The 18,221-nt window shown below is 42.7% G+C and overlaps 1 protein-coding gene across 3 annotated transcripts; it reads left to right on the forward strand.

Annotated features, from left to right (window-relative positions):
- Positions 1–1,268: 1,268 nt before the first annotated feature.
- On the forward strand, positions 1,269–17,748 carry ABCG2 (ATP binding cassette subfamily G member 2 (JR blood group); the record flags this gene model as incomplete). Of its 3 annotated transcripts, none has more annotated exons than XM_079306200.1 (16): positions 1,269–1,767; positions 5,543–5,749; positions 7,023–7,082; positions 7,548–7,662; positions 7,956–8,108; positions 8,535–8,692; positions 9,060–9,211; positions 9,621–9,725; positions 10,493–10,740; positions 12,371–12,453; positions 13,279–13,368; positions 13,977–14,101; positions 14,760–14,914; positions 15,618–15,707; positions 16,401–16,495; positions 16,989–17,748. In XM_079306200.1, 15 exons carry the CDS (start codon positions 5,550–5,552, stop codon positions 17,137–17,139), a joined length of 1,980 nt encoding a protein of 659 aa, XP_079162326.1. In that variant the 3' UTR covers positions 17,140–17,748. The 3 variants fall into 3 exon arrangements, with proteins under 3 accessions (XP_079162326.1, XP_079162327.1, XP_079162325.1); XM_079306201.1 differs by having other exon boundaries at positions 1,491–1,793; positions 5,548–5,749; XM_079306199.1 differs by having other exon boundaries at positions 1,600–1,738; positions 5,545–5,749.
- Between the last annotated feature and the right edge of the window lie 473 nt (positions 17,749–18,221).

An 18,221-nucleotide genomic window follows, 5' to 3' on the forward strand; every position in this document is an offset into this window, starting at 1 on the left:
TTGAATGTGAATGTCTCTGTACTCAGGACCCATAAACATCTCAGCAGCTACCAGAGTTGATAACACAGCCCCTCCAGGCTGTGTCTATACATGTGTCCCATACATGTGCCTAAGAGAAAAAACTTCCAGTGAAATTAAATTGCTCCTGGCCGGTTCCCAGAAAAGGCAGGCTGAATTCCTTTCACTCAGACCCTAATGCAACCATCAGCTGGGGGTTTCCTTCAGACAGTCTGCTCCATGCCTGAAAACAGAACAACTGTGATTTGATGCACTCAAAAACAATCACAAGGACACCTGTGCCCACAATTAAAAAAACCCACCAATTCATATTGGCTCTTTAAAGTAGAGGAAATATCTGTGCAAACAAAATAACCACAGTTTTCATCTCTTTGTGCTGTAGTTGGTTGAAGCCCGAGCACCAGTCATGCTGAGAGCAGCAGTCACCTCCCTCTGCATCCCATGCAAGTGCTCTGGTTTTTCCTAACTCATAGAAGAATATCCTGCATCCAGGCTGCCTGGGGATAGTCCAGACCTGACACTACAAATTGTCTGCTGAGGCTTCCAGCCCAGGCTGCAGATATGCACCCTGAACAAGATAACAGCATTTCTGCACCTCTTCAGTCACGTGTGCACCTTCTCAAATGCCACTGGGACTATGCAATGATTGTCACTAGCTGCTGGCATGCTTCTAATTCTCATATAAATTTAGCAGAGTTAATTATTATAAATTCACTGATAAAAGAAAGAACAAGGTCTCAGGAGTATGGCTCATGAACAATAATATATTAACCTATCCCAGTTTACAGCTATGTAAAAAATCCAGCCCTGTGGTGTTTGGTCCAGGTGATGTTTAATAATTAGTGATAAGTCTTTCTAGGAAAAAGAGTTGATAAAAAAATCATTATTTCAAATGGTAACCACCCATAAAGCATACTCTCCTGCGTCATCTGCCAAGGAGAAAGATTGTGACTCCATGGGTTTATGCATTTATCAAAGCCCTGGCAGAGCCTTCACGTGGGATGGTGCCAAAAGAACTGAAGGAGTTCCTTCAGCATCCCCCAGAGTTTGCCCAACCTCATCTTTGGGATTACTGGAAGCTGCAGATGTCCTGGAAAGCAAAACTGCACCAGAGAGCACATAGAAGTGGCATGTCTGTCATTGTTCCTGCTCCTGGAGAGATGTGAGATGTGGGTGATGCTGCCCAGTAACCTCAGCTGGGGACCAGCTCTCCTGCTTTGAATAACCAAGACTGCCTCCCCTTTGGGAGCAGCATCAATGCCATGCCTCCATTCTGTCCTGTGAAAACCCTGCTCTGGTGGGCTCAGAAAAGCACTTTTGTGGGTATTTGGAACAGAAGCAAAGTGAACCCATCTCCAGGACACTGTGGGAGGAGATGTCCCACCCAACCGAGCCTTGCCTGAGGTGCCTGCTGGGATTCATCCCGCAGGTGGGGATGCTCTCCCTCACTCACAGCGCCTCTGACTTCTGCTAAAGGAGAAAAGGTGAAAGCAGCAGCTCGCCCTGGCCCTGCCCTCCGCACGGAGAGGGTGGAGACTCCCCGGTGACGGAGGACAGGGTACCCAGCCCGTCCCGCAGCAGATGCGATGGTCCGGGCGGCTCTGCCCTGCCCTGCAAGCTGAGCCGGACCGGAGCTGGGCTCCCGCTCCTCCCTTCCCTGGATCCCGCATCCCTGCGCCTCCTCCTCAGCATCCCGCAGCGCTGACCGCACCTGCTGCTGGTGAGTGACTCTAGCAGCAGCTGAGCCCCGCTGAGCCAGGCTTAGCTCGGGTTTAGTGCCTCCCTTGCACTGCCATCGCTATGGAATGGCACTCAGCAGGTGTTGTTATCCAACAGCCAGGAAAACACAACCTGCCTTCTCCCAGCTTTTATTGGGGTGACGAGAAATCGGTGGAAATATGCTTTGTAAAAAGCGCGGGGGAGAAGCTTCAAGGCGTAAATTAAAAGGGGTAAAAAGGTGAAAAATGAGAAAACTTTGCCGGAGCCGCCGTTCCCGGTGTTCCCTCGTGCGTGTGCAAAGAATCGCTCGGTGCCCAGCTCACACACAGGGCTCTTTTCATGGAAGGCAGGTTACAAATCCCCGGCAAATCGGCCGGCAATTAACTTGCTGATTGCCTGAATCGCATTATCCCTTATTTACTCAAGCGGTTTTCAAGCCCTGCACGTGTTGCCGAGAAAAAGAAATGTATGGTCCTGACCCCTCGGCATCCCCACGGTCATTCTCTGCTCAGCCCACATCCCTGGGAAGGGCTAAAGAAAGGGGGCAGAAAAGGTGCACTTATAAATTCTGTGAATTTTATATATCCAAAGCCCAAAATGCACATACAGTATTGTTTCAGCTTGCAAGACTTAATTTTGTACCCACTAAAAAGAAGAGAAATAATAACACACTTAGCCGTGGTTTCTCTGGCGTGTTCAAGTATCCAGAAAAAAGAAAAAGGCTGTTTTTAAAAAGGGCTTGGGGCAGCTTTCGTTAGATAATTATGTTGAAAGCTGTTTCTGTCTCTAAAACTTCAACGCTTAACCTCTACAGAGATAAAATCTTTTGAGTAACCGCCTGGATTTTAAAAAATGCATGTCTGAATTTTGCTCCTCATAATTTTACTACTACTTCTATAGCATTAGGGTTTTTTGGGGTGTTTTTTTTTTTTTATTTTGTTTTGTTTTGTTTTTGTTGTCGTTGCTGCTGTTGTTGATTGTTTTTAGTATTGTGATTTTCTTTTTTTTTCTATTTGATTTTATTTTATTTCCAAAAGATTTTCAGGAAAACAGATAGGAATAAATGTTCTTTAGCCCTTAATATAGACTGTGTATCTCAAAGCACACAAATACATTTATTGAAACTGTTTGAAGGGCTACAGGTATGGTATTGTTGTGGTTCAAGTGTGTTTGAATTAATTGAACTTTGTAGCACATTTTGTTGTTCAATGGTTTTGTTTACTTTCCCCGAGTGTAGGAAAAATGAGACTTTGTACTTTACAAGTCTCAGAAGAATACACAGGAAAGTGACTGTACTGAGACTTTAATTATATGTTTGTTGAAACAGTAGGAAAAGAGATTTCTTGGCTGTTTTTGAGAAAGTAGTTTCATTTTATCATTAATAAAAGGTTAAACCTCAAGATCCAGTATGTCTCCTGAAAAAACTTTCTGAGATTAAATGTCTCTGAAGAAAAGGATTTTCTATTAGACCTGAGCTGAAATGATGCTGAAATCAGTGACAAAGAAAACATTTCAGAACTATTTGACAAAACAAACTAAATTTGCAAAATTTCCAGAGTTTATAAGTGTTTTATATAAGTGTCTACTATACCCAGGGTTAATATGATGAGGATATAAAACATTTTATTGAGATTAACAAATACTTTTGAAACCAGCAGTCAGTACATGTTGTCATTGAATCTTCTGCTCATTTCCAACCTAAAGTAAATATTTGTAAGCAATTGGCAATGAAATCTGAGAAACTTCATTTAAAGTTTGCCTAGAAATTGATTCAATTAGAATCTATCATGGTAATTTCTTTGTCCTGCCAAGCTCTGACTTAAAAAGTTTCATGGCTTTTGGTCACATGAAACTAAATGAATTATTTAAAAACAATTAAGATCTGCAATATTTAAAAAATTGTCATTGCAATATCATTACAACTTACTTGATTAAATTTGACTGTGACAGACTGTCTGTTCTTCTGTAAAAGCAGTGTGATCCTTCACTTGTGAAAACAGTTTCTGATTCTTTGCTTACTGTCTACCTGCCTAGTTCAGTCTGGAAGAATGAATTTCTTTAATTCCTAAAAAACCAGTTTTTTTCCTGAGGAGCACTTCAGAAATTTCACTACAAGTGTTGAGCTAGATTTTTATGTTAGTCTTTGAAAAAAAAAAAAAAAAAAAAGACCAAAACTCCAACAAAATCAAGCAAAACAAAGAAAAATGTAACCATTCTGATGATTATGCCTGAGGTCAAACTCTACCTCAATTTTTCCCATTTGCTTATAATGTTGGATCAGTAATACCAAAATATTAACTCAGAAACTGAAGAAAACAGCCTTATAAAACTACCTATTCTCCTGTAGGTAAGTAAATCTGTGGCACAAGTGAGAGTGTATGCAGTTTATCAGTAAAAGGCCTCTATATTTTAAATGTTGCACATTTGATTGATGTTCAACTTATTCAAAATGCATTTTGGCTAAAATTAAAGCTAGACCCATTGTAATTACATTTCAAACACGGTTTCTTTGCACTGGGCCAAGATTACTGATTACTAAAACATTAAGAATTTACATTTTTGTCAGCACAGAAGACTGTAGCTTTCTCAGAAGAGGCAATTTGGGGCTGGATTTGGGACAGCATCACAGGGAGACAGATGAACCAGCCTTTGTGTGCAGATAGACAGGTTGCTGAAAACAGTTTCCAGAGGTTTTGCAGTGCTGATAGCCACCAAGGAGAGCTCAGCTGTCTGTCAAGCAGCCTCAGCAAGCTGACAAGATAAGGGCTTGGGTTTGGGTTTTTATGTGACCATGTGAGACTGTTAGATTAAACAGCTTTTTTATTTTTGGTGGGGTTTTTTTCTCCAAGGCTCCTTTTTATTAACAGCTCTCAAATTCAGTCAGCGTGTCTGAAACTGTCATAATTTGCCTCCTTTCTTGCTGTAAGCAGTGTAATTATGCTGAGGTAGGGGACTGGTCACCCCAGAGCTCCCAGCTGCTCATCTACCCCCTTGATTCCCATGAACTGTTGCATTGCTAACATTTCCCATAGTGACAATTAGAGCAATTAGACTCTGGTGAGTCAACACGTTTTATAGAGAGGCCAGACCCTGCCTCTCTCCCAGATGATCCTCAGGGAAGCACAAAGGGGACAAAGGTCTGCCTGCACGGGGACAGCCAGGGATGCTCCACTGTGCAGGTGGCTGGCTCACGGGCAGAAGCCTGGCTGATGAGGGAGGTGAGATAACTTTAATTATTCCACAACTACCTTCTAGTTTTCACGTGGAAATCAAACCCAAGGAAGAGAATATCTTGTCAGCAATGTCAGCTTCCATGTTGCTGTATCCTTGGCAAAATTATTTAGATGAATAGAACAGTTGCTGCCTGTGTCCAGCTGCTGCTGCTGAGGGATAGTCAGAGGGGGAGGATTCAGTGGGAAAGATCCTGAGGTCGTGCTGTGGCAGACACAGCCAATTCCAGCTGCTGAGGCAGGGTTGAGTGTGCCAGTGATGCTGGTAGAACCTCTCTGGAAATGTGTAAGAAAAGGCAAAAGATGTTCAGCAACTGTGAGAGAGGAGTGAGAAAATGTGGGAGCAGCAGAGCCCCACAATTCCAGGTGCTCACTTCAGAGGGCAGCTGTGCCCCACAAGCTCAGCCCATCCCAGTAGACCTTCATGGTGGGGGGAAACTCTTCTCTCTCTACTCTGGCAGATCCAGCTCTTCATCATCTCCAGGTCTGATCTCACAGGACCCAACCTTCCTAAAAGACACACCTCTCCTCTCCCTACCTAACCAACTCTTCCCTTTGCCGTGCTTCATTTCCAGAGGAGAGATGGCAGAGGAGCAGCCACACCTGTGCATTCAGATGTCAGAAGCTGGTACAAATGGCATTCCCAGGCAGTGCTCTCCAGAGCTGGCTGGCAGGGCAGGAAGTGTGCTCACCTTCCACAACATCTGCTACCGTGTCAAGACAAAGTCTGGGCACCTGTGCTTCCGAAAAACTGCTGAAAAAGAAGTTCTGAGAGGTGTCAAGTAAGTGTTTAAATTTACAAACCACTTTAGAGAATGTGTAAGTTTTGTTTCTGCCCAGAGAGCTGACTTCACGCACGTCACTGAGCCATTCAGCACATCACAGAGATCAGGATTGAGGAAAATTATTTGTGTGTGTGGCTGCTTGGTGCTTGCTGTCTGCTGTGCCTAAGCCCAGCTCCTCAGAGCCTGGGCTGAGCCTGAGCAGCAGAGAGCTCAATTCCCTTTTCCCTGGGGTGCTATCAGCCTGGGGCACACCAGCCAGCTCTGCTGGTTCTGCTCTCCCTGGCAATCCTCCCCCTGTGCCAGGGTGTTCAGCTGAGATACCAACAGCCTGCTGCTGTCTCCTCCCCTCAGCTGGCCTTGGGAAAGGTTAGTTTTTGGAGGGGTTTCACTTAATCTAACCCTCACTTACATTAACATTTTAACTTTGAAGAGATGTAAGGGTTTCTGGGGTTTTGGCATTGTTTTGTGGGTTTTTCCCCAACAGTGAGCACTACTGCAATAAAGCAGTCATGTCATTATGGCCTTTGTTCAATAATCAGTGAATAAAACTTGCCCATTCACAGTTCAGTAGTTAAACTAAGTGGCAAGGGCTCATACAATATGCCATTCCAAGTCACCCATGACTCTCAGCTCCTTAACTCCAATTTCTGTCATAAATATTCACCCTGTTGTGCAGCTCTGTCTATCCTGCTCTTTGCCCAGGGAATTTCCACACCTGTTACACATGAGCTTTTAAAGGCTTTGCTGCTTTTCTCAAAAGCCATGTGTTGGTGGTACCTCAGTTGACTCACATGAGTGATTTGTGACATTTTCCATCTGGCTTTTGACTTCCATGCGGCTTCAATGTCAGATAGAGAGAAACTACCAATTGCATTTTAAGTACAAACAAATACCTAGTTTGTTCTGCCTACAGGGACTATTCTCTCTGTTAAGAGCATAATACCTGTAGAACTGAGTATGGTTAAAGCAAGTGTGTGCTTCTCTTGTAGAGATCCATATGGTAAAAATACGTGTACAAATATTGCTACATTTTTGTCATGTCTCTGTCTGTCTTCTCTATATGATGGTCAGTTTTTCTTGAATTAGGAATAAAAGTTAGGGTGAAGTCTGATCATAAATATTGCTTGTGGTTAGGCAGCTTCATTAATTCTGGAATTAATGGATGCAGAAGTAGTTGTACAGATAAGTTGCACTGGCCTACCTGTTGAAACAGGCAAAGAAATGACCCCACCCTAACTATTTTGTAAAACTCCCCTGTTTTGTCTTACAGTGGCATCATGAAACCAGGACTGAATGCAATTTTGGGGCCCACTGGCAGTGGCAAATCTTCGTAAGTGCCCTCCAAAGAAATTACTCCAAGGGGAAAATGGAACTGCACACATTTAGCAGCAATGGACTTCTCTTTCAGAGAAAGATTGAATTTTTATTTAGGTCTGAGCAAGTCTCACTGTTTTCTGAGAAATACTTGAATTCAAAAAAGACAATCAGTTTATATGAGAAAGGTGAAATTCAGTTTCAGTCCACACTTTGCTGACACTCGCTCCTTACACACCATTCTGAGAGGTTAAACTCAAATTGTTGAAAAAAATGGACATGAACCTGCACAGATCTCATTTCCTCAGGAAACCAGCATAAAAGTAACTCAGTCCTTGAAAGTTGCTGGGGGTTTTCTAGATTGCAAATATTTAGTATGATCTGCTTTTGTGCAGCTGTTCCTCCCACGAGCTGGGGTTGTGGTTCAGAGAGCTTTGCCTCCTGAATGTTCATCTGACAAAATAACCAAAATTTCCTTTAGGCTGCTGGACATTCTGGCTGCAAGGAAGGATCCCCATGGGCTCTCTGGTGACATTCTGATCAATGGAGCTCCTCAGCCTGCCAACTTTAAATGCACCTCTGGGTACGTGGTACAGGTGAGTAATTTTTATCACTGGATTCTATTGCGAGAAGTTGCTGCTGTGTTGCAAATACCTTGCCTTGATCCAAGAATCTAGGAAAACTCCTGAAAATTACAGAAAGGTGGTCTAAACAAGACACACAGGCATAGAAGTTGCACCCTACTGCCTGTTCTGGCTGCTGCTACTGTTCCTCTGCATGCAAGAACTGCATAAAACATAGGTAGATACAGGTCTCAGAGGAATAAATAGAAACTGCTGAGCAACCACCAAGTATCTCCCTTTTATTTTATTTTATTTTTTTAATGAAGGATGATGTGGTGATGGGAACCCTGACTGTAAGAGAAAATCTGAAGTTCTCAGCAGCACTCCGCTTGCCCAAGTCAGTGAAGGAAAAGGAGAAAGATGAACGAGTGAATCAGGTCATCAAGGAACTGGGTTTGAGCAAAGTGGCAGATTCCAAGGTAAGGCCTGTAAACACTTAAACCTTAGCAAGTGGTTTAGTAATTAACCAAATGGCTCATCATGGAAGATTAAAATAAAAAAAAAGAGATTAATTTTAACAGGCTGTTTCAGTAATTCAATAATTAGTCACATTTCTGTATGGAGGCCAATGCAGACTGTGCTGATGCTGCTGTATGGTTTTAAATTGCAGGGAAAAGGAAAGGGAAGGGTGAAAGGGAGAGCTAGTGGTTGGAGAAAAAGACAAGACTTCAAGTAATATAAACATTAAGAACAAGGCTGTGTGTGAGACAACATTTACATCTGTTTCTGAGAGTAGGGCTAGAATTCCTGACAATTCTCCCCAAATTCCGCCATGTGGGTAGGATGCTGCTTGCTCAAGGATCTCTCTTTGGGCCAAACAAGACAAGTTTCTTGTTTTTTGTCAGGTTGGCACCCAGTTCACTCGTGGGGTGTCAGGAGGAGAGAGGAAAAGGACCAATATTGGGATGGAGATCATCACAGATCCTGCCATCTTGTTTCTGGATGAGCCAACCACAGGACTTGATGCCAGCACTGCTAATGCTGTCCTACTGCTGCTGAAAAGGTGATGGCCTTGGAAACAGCTCCCCACTGTCAGCACTCCATCTGCTATTCTTCAGTTGTGTTTGACTCAAATTACATTTTGAATGAGCACACTGGGAATTCAGACATGTAATTACTTATCAGTGAGCCAAGGATGAGAATGGGTAGGAAAAAAACTGAATGAATTCTCTTGTTCCAAAGAGAGAATTCTTTTCTCACACAGACACTGTAAATATGGCCTAAATATTTTCTTTTTATATTTTTTTTTTCTTTCTTCTCCCTTCTCTGGCATACCAGGTTAATGAGACTTCATTAAGATTTAACAGAACATTCAAATGCCCTTATCTAAACACTGAAAAGCTGACAGATCTGTCATTCTTCACATTCAGGATGTCAAAACAAGGAAGGACCATCATCTTCTCCATCCACCAGCCTCGGTACTCCATATTCCGGCTGTTTGACAGCCTGACCCTGCTGGCTGCAGGCAGAGTGCTGTACCACGGGCCAGCCCAGCAGGCCATCCAGTACTTCCAGTCCATTGGTGAGCACAGCTTCCAGCAGGGCCAGCCTTGGCTTTGCACAGCTCCAGTGAAACAGCGCTGGGCTGGCACTGGGCACGGCGTGTCTGAGCCAGCCCAGCATTTTACAGCAGCCTGAGTGTTTCTCTGGGTGCTTCTCCTCCTGACCCACCTGTGTTTTTGGGTGAGCTGCTCCTGGGTGCAGAGAGCCCAGGGTAGGGCTGGGAAGAGCACGCTGCTGGCTGTCACCTCGCTTTTGCTGACGGTGCTGCCTGCAGTGCCTCTCATCCCTCGGGAAAGCAAGGACTTTCCAAAGGCTGCCATGCCTTGGGTGCAGCCTGCTCCATGTCTGGCTGTGCTCCTGACAGCCAAGCACAGCCTTGGCCCCCCAGGGCTCCTAACCCTGTCACCACAGTGTCATTGTCACCACAGGCTACCAGTGTGAGCCCTACAACAACCCCGCTGATTTTTTCCTGGATGTCATCAACGGAGACTCCACCGCTGTGGCCATGAACAAGACTGATGAAAATAACACAGGTATGAAAGCCAGAGCTGAGCCAGGTGATCCTAACATGTGTGGGGATGGGAATTTGAGAAACTGTGTTGGTAACACTCAGCACACAGAAAGAGCTTCTTCCATCTTCCAGGCAAACTAGCTGAAATCCTGCAGAAGCAGAGATGATAAACCAGGACAATTGTTCCTGCTAAGGATGTAATTTGATGTAGTTATGGCTTGACTATTTTTCCTAATGGAACAGCTTTTCTGTTAGGAAATTACTGTTTTCCTTCCTCTGAGTAGGGTGGGAAGGGGTAGAGATAGGGCACCACTACTCACCTGATATTTCCCTGAAGTTGTGCTAAGAGAAATTATCCCCAAACTAATGAATCAGCTCTCAACTATTTTTTGGAATATGCTTTCTCATACTTTATTGCTGCCACTCATTACTCTCTTTTCACAGGAGTGAAAAGGCAAATAAAGTAATGAATACACTGAGTGCCCAAATAGAGTTTCACTATACCTTTACCAAAGGAGCAGCCATCATTTAACAAAAATTCTCTGATCAGGGTCTGGCAGATATTACACACATCATATCTGTCATTGGAAAAGCTCACACTGTACTATAGTTAAGAAAAAAAAGGAGGTCTAGCTGAAATTTATTTATGACCAAAGTAGACACATGCAGGATTACCTGGATCTAAAAGTCTGGGAAGTTCAGGATTATGTCATCACTTATAGAAACCTCTGGAGGCAAAGGGATTGTAAAAAATCACCTTTTTTTCTGTTTTTTTAATCTTTTCATCAGACAGCACTGAAGAACGCTCTGAATATGATAAAAACCTGGCTGAGCAATTAGCAGAAAAATACTCCAACTCTGCCTACTACAGAGAAACAAAAGCACATTTAGAGAGCATTTCCCCAGGAAATAAAAAGAAAAGCAAAGGACTTTTCCGACAGATCACATATGCCAATTCCTTCTTCCACCAGCTGAAATGGGTGTCCAGGCGCACGTTCAAAAACCTGATAGGAAACCCTCAGGCTTCCATAGCTCAGGTAAGGCTATTTGTGTCTATAATCTTGTGGTATACCTTGAATTTATTTGGTTCCTGGATTATTAGATAAGTCATTGGGATGGTTTTGCCTCTTGATGCTTTGACTGCAGTAAGTACTTGAAGAAAGAGTGCTCAGGGTGAAGGAATCTGGGATAGAAGGTGTCCTGAATGCTCCCAAATGTGGGACTGTTCAGTAATTAATTTTGGACTACTGAAAGATTTTGGGAGGACAGAGCTGTCCCAGCAGGGCATGCTGCTGCTCCTAGCCAAGAGCACACCATATCCCAAGCAGTTTCACAGACTTGTTCAAGAACATTCTTCAAATTTGACTCTAATTGTCCAGCCTTGGCACTGTGGGGTTTGGCCTCAAATCCTCTCCCCTGCCAGGAAAAGTTAACAGACTGCATTTTTTTACTTAATTAAACTTCAGCACAAAATGAAGTGCTGGCAGTTGGCTCAAGTGCAGAAATATTTTTGCAGTCTCGTAATGCGTGTGCTGTTTGGCCATTTGACTGCTCGTATTGGTGATGATGCCTTCTGGATAAGGTGTCATGAATTCCATAATGGGCTCCAACACCCACCATGAAAGATAATCCTGGCTCCCTTAGTGCTGCTTTTTCTGAAGGATCAGCACCAAAAGTGTTGACTCCTTCAGAGCTGCACATTGCTTCCAAAAGTGAGGAACATCCAGCTGGCCTCTGCAGGGTGACTAATCCCCTAATTCATGGGCCACAGCACCACCAAAACTCCCACTGCAATTCTCAGCAGTTCTGGACAGGCCAATAGAAAAACTGGCCTGTAGCCAGGGGTATAAATTATTTTCATCATGTTTTATATAATGAGTGAATAAATGGCTGGTGTGGAGGTAAAACAGGTCCAGAATCCCCGAGGTTAAAAGGCTTTGGGTAGTGTGTGTGCCTGTATGTTGATACTATGGAGATCCCTAATAATTGCTTTGTAAAAGCTTGACCTTGTGACAAGAATTAGGCTCTCAAGAACCTCCTTCACAGCCCCAGGGCAATGCCCCCGACTCCTTTCTCACAATCTTTTTTATCTCCCCGCCCTCATTAGGGGTGGATTTGTCCAGCATTCTTTTAGGGGTGCATGGCTCATTAAGCCTCTTTTTTTTTTTCATTAATCTGCTGCAAATTGGTCTTGAAATGATCCCTGCTTCCCACTGCAGCTGCTTTAGGAGCTGGATTACCCCTGACATTTGCTCCTTTGGCAGGATCTTAGCGAGAGGGTACCAGGATCAAGTAGTTTCTGGTGTTAAAACTCAAGCACTGCTGGGGCTTAAAAATGACAGAACTGCCTGATACCATTGTTTTCCTGAGCTTTTGGTGTCATTGGCATGTAGCAGTAAAAAAGTGTGAAGCACACACTTCAGTCTTTAAGTGACGTCCTGAGGCAGCTGTTATCTCTGCTATTTAAATAATTACAGACTGCACTATCAGCATATCTGCAGCCCTGTTCTAGCATTAAAAACATTTTAAATCAGTTCCATGAGTGGGATGTATGATAGAGCCCAGTATCTACACGCTGTGAAAATCAGCTGTCATCCTCATCCTGGCTGTCAGGAAAACCTTTGAAGCAATGAGAATGATCCTTCCCCTCCTCTTTTTCCTATTTAGGTTTGTGTTACAGCTGTTCTGGGACTGATTGTAGGTGCCATTTTCTTTGGACTTGAAGAGAACTCTACTGGATTACAGAACAGGTCAGTCAGTCTAGGTGGATATGCAAAAAATTGATAAAGCTCCCTTTAAAGCAGCTTAATACCTCTATAAAGCAAATGCTTCATTTCACATCAGTAAGGCCAAGCCTTGGAAGCGAGGATGTGATTTTGCTCCTCTAGCAAGGTCATCCTGCAGAACAGAGAGGGTTAAAGTACACAGACTTGTGTTTACATAAAGGTAGGTAACTAAAATTGTCATCTTCCAACTGTTTCTATTCACACACTTGAATTTACCAGCAGTAAGAGATTTTCAAATCATGCTGCTCTATCATTTTGACAGCTGCGTGTACCTGACCTGACACATCAGTTTGCCACTATGAAACCTGAGTTCTTAATCCTCAAATGCTTCATAGCATCTGTTTAAAAACAGCCCAGTTTTAAAATGAGTAGCAAGTGCCTTAAATTTTCATGAAAAAGGTGAAAACTAGTTCTCACACTGTTTATTTGGTTCCTTGCAGTTTGCAGCAGACAAATGACTCACAATCTGAGAATCTTTAATGTGTCAGGAAATTACATTAAGAAAAAAGCCAAACCACAGCTCCTGAAAAAAACTCTCAGATTATTTTCTGTCTTTTAACTGTATCAGAGAATGTGCTATCATTGCATACCAAAACCAAATAATGACTGTATCACATCTGTGTCAGACCTGTTACAGACTCAGACTCAGGACTTTCCCATGGATTTTGGGATGGGAGGTCAAACACTGCCAAACTTCAGGCACTGCAGGTGGATTTATGTTCTCTGTTGTGGAAACACTGCATTTACATCCCATTTTAAATAACAGCTCACTGTTTTGCTGTTTTTCAGGGTGGGTGCAATGTTCTTTCTGACCACTAACCAGTGTTTTAGCAGCGTCTCAGCTATTGAACTCTTTGTTGTGGAAAAGAAGATATTTATGTAAGTAAATATACAAAAAGGTTACCAGGCTCTTTGAGTTTCTCTGACATGCTGAGAATGTCATTTAAGAACCGTCAGTGCAGAATTTTCAAATTATTTCACTGATAGTGCTCATTGCCAATGTACTCTGTTAATCTGCTAAGGGGTGGTCTGAAAATCCCCCAAAAGGTACCTGTAATTACAAATGATTCAGAGTTTAAGTTTATTGACACAATAGGAAAAAAACCCCTTGAATTCTCAGTTTTGTCATTGATTAATAAGTTTGTGACTTGCTAGTGATAGCAATAAATACCATCTAACTGTACTCTTTAAATCTATGTATATTATGTGTATAAAATATGAAAATTATTCAAACTTTACCCTCTCTGTCTCAATGACATGACACATGAATCTATTTAACACTAAAAATTATGTGCACAAACACCCATGTTCATTTGTATATGAAAATGTCACCATTTGATAGTGTGTAGGTTTACTGGAGAGTTGCATTACAGCCTAAGTATGAAAGATCTTCCAGTCTGAGCTAGAATTCATTTTTCAAGAGGCGAAAATCAAAGTGGTTTTTGTGGTTAAATTTCTAATGTGCTGTACCTGTCTCTGTGTTCCAGACATGAATATATCAGTGGGTATTACAGAACATCTGCATACTTCATAGCAAAGCTAATGGCTGATTTGATACCCATTAGGACTATGCCCAGCATCATCTTCACCTGCATAGTTTACTTCATGCTAGGCAAGTATGGTCTCCTACAGTCTCATAACCATTATTACATAGTTTTGATTTATTCCTTTTCATTTATGGCCTCCTTGGTTTCTGATGACTTTTATAAGAGAATTTTCTGCTCCTTGCAAGAACACCTACAAGAAAAATTTTGTTTGAAGATCTTAAATTGTGTGAATTATTATCAGCTTGTTGGCTTTGGTCTGAGGTTTTTCCCTAAGGAAAAGGAAACGGCCACAAGAGCAAGAGGCTCTCAAACTGTGAAACTGGAGGGAAGCAGAGCTTGATGCTGAATCCATAGTTCCCTCAAGGCTGCTGGGCTCTTTAGGAGAGTTCCCTGCTGGAAACTAGTGAAATGCTGTACAGCTGCTGCTCATGGAAGTGCACTACAAGTTTTTCCTTTGATGGACAGCTTGGTGGAGTGAAGTACACATTCTGTCTTCAGTCTTACTGCAGTTTTGGGCATGCTACTTATTCATCCTGTCTTCCACTGTCAGAACACAGGGGCTGTCAGAAGCACCACAGCAGTTTTGGGTCTCAGTGACACAGCCTGTGCTGGCAGACAAGCTGTAATTTGTAAGCAGGACACACTAGCAAATTCAGTAGTGTTCAGGTAATGGCAGAGCTTTCAGCAGCATCTTCTGAAACCCTTCTTGTCCTGCTCTTCAAGGTTTGAAGCCAACAGCAGGAGCCTTCTTTACAATGATGTTCACCCTCATGATGGTGTCCTACACAGCCACTTCCATGGCCCTTGCCATTGCAGCAGGACAGAGTGTGGTGGCTATAGCAAACCTCCTCATGACTGTGGCATTTGTCTTTATGATTGTGAGTAGCACTGTTCACTTCTCCAGGCTGGATCATGAAATCCCAGAAATCCTGAAACACAGAAATCCTACTAGCACGGAGTTCAGCTGAACTGGGCAAAAAGCCTGTTGGGGTCAACATATCCTGATTTGTCTGAATTGAGGATCCTGAAGCTGTGGGGTGGAATATTCTGATTTGCCCTTTGAATGAATGAGAAGTGGGAGGTTGAAGGGTTGGGTGCGAGGAGGAGAATGGTTCCCCTGAGTACATTTTTGTGGCTCTGGCAGACAGAAAGCTGCCTGGAAAGTAGGAAAGGCACTTAGGGCTGCATTGCCTTCTCTCCCTTAACTTTGTGAAAGGCAAATGGCTGAGAACATGACCTGCAGCCCCCTGCTTTCTGAGACCACTAGCAGCCCCACACTAAGAGCAGCAGAGAGTTCCTGTGGACCCACTTGGGACCCCCAGGCAGGAAGCTCGTGGGTTTGCTGCACAGGGGAAAGCATTCCTTGTGACTTGTTTTGGGGCAAGGACCTGAGGTTATGGCCCAAAGCTTGGTAAAATAAATCCTTCCCTTTTGTCCTTCTGCTGGAAGAGTTTCTTCCTCTAGGAATGCTTTCCCATTCCTTTTTATCTGAAGAAGCAAAGTCAAGAGAAGAACACAGGATAAGAGCATGTAATTTTTAATGTATTTTTGTTGGTTTTGTTTTTTAATTATTGCCTCTAGATTTTCTCTGGGTTGCTGGTCAATCTCACAAGTGTCATGTCCTGGCTGTCCTGGCTCAAATACTTCAGCATCCCTCGATATGGAATGGCAGTAAGTGCCCTGATTTCCTGTGTACAAACGTGGAAATGGTTTGATAGAAAGGAATGTCTTTAACCATGATAAAGAAACCTTCAAACTTGATGGTCTAATGAGCAAAATGAAAGCTAATGAAGTACAACAAGCTCAGAGTATTTTGCAATACCTTGAAACAAGAAGTGCTTCTCACCAACCAGCACCCACTGCTGTTTGGAAGAGCTCATTTCTGTAATTTGGAAACACCAAAGAAAGACACAACTACCACTGGACTTCAGCTGGACAGAAATGTTTCAAAGTAAAGAACAATGTTATCCCCACCCAAAAAAAGTAAAAATCCTTTATTTGTCTTTTCCATTAATCAAACAAAAACTTGTCAGGCTAAAGCTTTTCTCCTAATTAGTGAAAATTTAAGCCAGAGTGATGTTTTGCAGAGAAATTTGGGCTTTATTTTATTTCTGCCTGTGCCTGGGGGAGCTGTAAAGCCTCTTGTGGTGCATGCTTTACCAGGTGTGTACAGGCTGTATACATTCCTCACTTAAAAGAAAAAAATAACTCTGCTACTCTGCTAAAAAATGGGGATTTGGCAAATATAATAGTGATACCAGCACATTTTTAGAATTAATTTTAATTGTATTATATCTTATCTTGTTAATGTATCACTCCTTTGCCTACTAATTTCTGTTGTCATTGTTTCTTCTATTTTGAAAGGCTTTAGAGATCAATGAATTGGTTGGTCTGAACTTCTGTGGCAGTAACAACACAGTTTCAAGCAGTGACAGTGCATATGGACAGACAGGCCAGATGTAAGTATTTTGGAACACTGAGGTGAATCCCAACATCAGGAACTTTAGAAGCCCTGGAACATCAGCCTGAGTATCAGATACTCACTGATGACCAGAGAATCTGTGAGTTTTTACACGGAAAAGGAACCTTTGGCTGGGTTTTTGCATTCTGACTGCAGGGAACATCCTGCTTGTTGTCACCTTCAGTACTCATGACACTAGAAATATCTGGCATGATGCTTCTTACTTTTCTTCAAACTGTGTTAAGTGAGAGCTGTGCACACACACACACAATTTTACAGCCTCACAAAAATCCATTCCAGCTTCCTACGTCAAACTGGAGCTACAAGAAAAGCAAATTTACAAATGCAAAATTAACCACTGACTCACAGCTGGTGTTTACCCACTTACTACACACATGCAACCACACTGCAACTTCCAGAGCTCTTCCCAGATCCTGCTGGGTGGTTCATAAAGTGACAGAGCTTATCAATGTGTGTGTTTTTATCTGTAGGATCTGCACTGGAGAGCAGTATCTGGAGAGCCAAGGCATTGACCCGAGCACCTGGGGGCTGTGGCAGAACCACCTGGCCCTGGCCTGCATGACCCTCATCTTCCTCACCATTGCCTACCTCAAGCTGCACTTCATGAAGAAGTTCTCCTGAAACCAGAGGGAAAGAAGCAACTCCCACTGTGCAGCAGCTGAGCTGATCATGCAACTGACTTGATTATTTTTAGAGACCTCTTTTTGTACTTTTGTTATTACCCAAGTCAACAACTTGAGAGCCACCCCTGTATGTGAAATACTCACTGTTAATTTACTCTGCCAAAATGTCTAGCATGGCTCACTCCTCTTTGCCACAAAAAAGTGTACAGCTATTCATTTCTTCAAGAGACTATTCAGTTTTTCTGTCTGTTCTAGCCATGAACTTGTCAAACATTATATCTAACATTTAGGGGCTTAACTAGAAAAAAATAATGGTTCCATACTTTAATTAACAACTAGCTTCACTAGGAAGTAATTCAGTCCAAAGTGATGCTTATTAGGACACCAACAGTCTCAGCTTATGTGGTCACAGGATGTGAGACAGGGACAAAATCCCTTCCATCCCAGTGCCCTTTTCTATCTGGGAACCATCACTTCTCTAGAATGTACTCATTGATGCCATCAAACCTTTCTTGCCACACTCAAGTGGTAGAAGCACTGCTTTTTAAAATAAAGATGCTCTTACTTACAGTGTTAGTTCCCATAATCCTTGTCCTGAAGTTTGTATTTCCTCTGCACAGCTGCAAGTCATCTTCACTGTCCCATTAGTTCTGCTACTATGAGCAGTTCTTAGTCATTTTTATGGTGACTAATTCCAAGTGCATGACTAAACAGGGTGGTTTAAACAGAGTCCAGAGATTGCAGCAAGCCCTTCCTGGCCATGTGCAGCAATGCCAGCTCATCTCCCTCTTTATCTGCAGAGTTCATAGTAAATGTATAAAGACAACTTTACATTCTTCCTTGGGTTGTTACTGTTGGTCCTGTTGCTCCTGCAGTGTCATGCTGCTGGGGAGGATGAAAGCCTCAGAGCACAAAAAATTGGCAGTGTGTGTTCTGTACCTTTAGTTTAGCCCTTTTTAAGCAGAAGGAAACAGTGAGGAGACTATATAACAAAATATAGATAGCTAATATACCAATAACTATATATATGTATAGCTCTTTCTATATATAACTATATATATAAAACTATGTAACTTATAA

This window comes from Erithacus rubecula (genome assembly GCF_903797595.1).
Source record: "Erithacus rubecula genome assembly, chromosome: 5".
Taxonomy (NCBI): Eukaryota; Metazoa; Chordata; class Aves; order Passeriformes; family Muscicapidae; genus Erithacus; species Erithacus rubecula.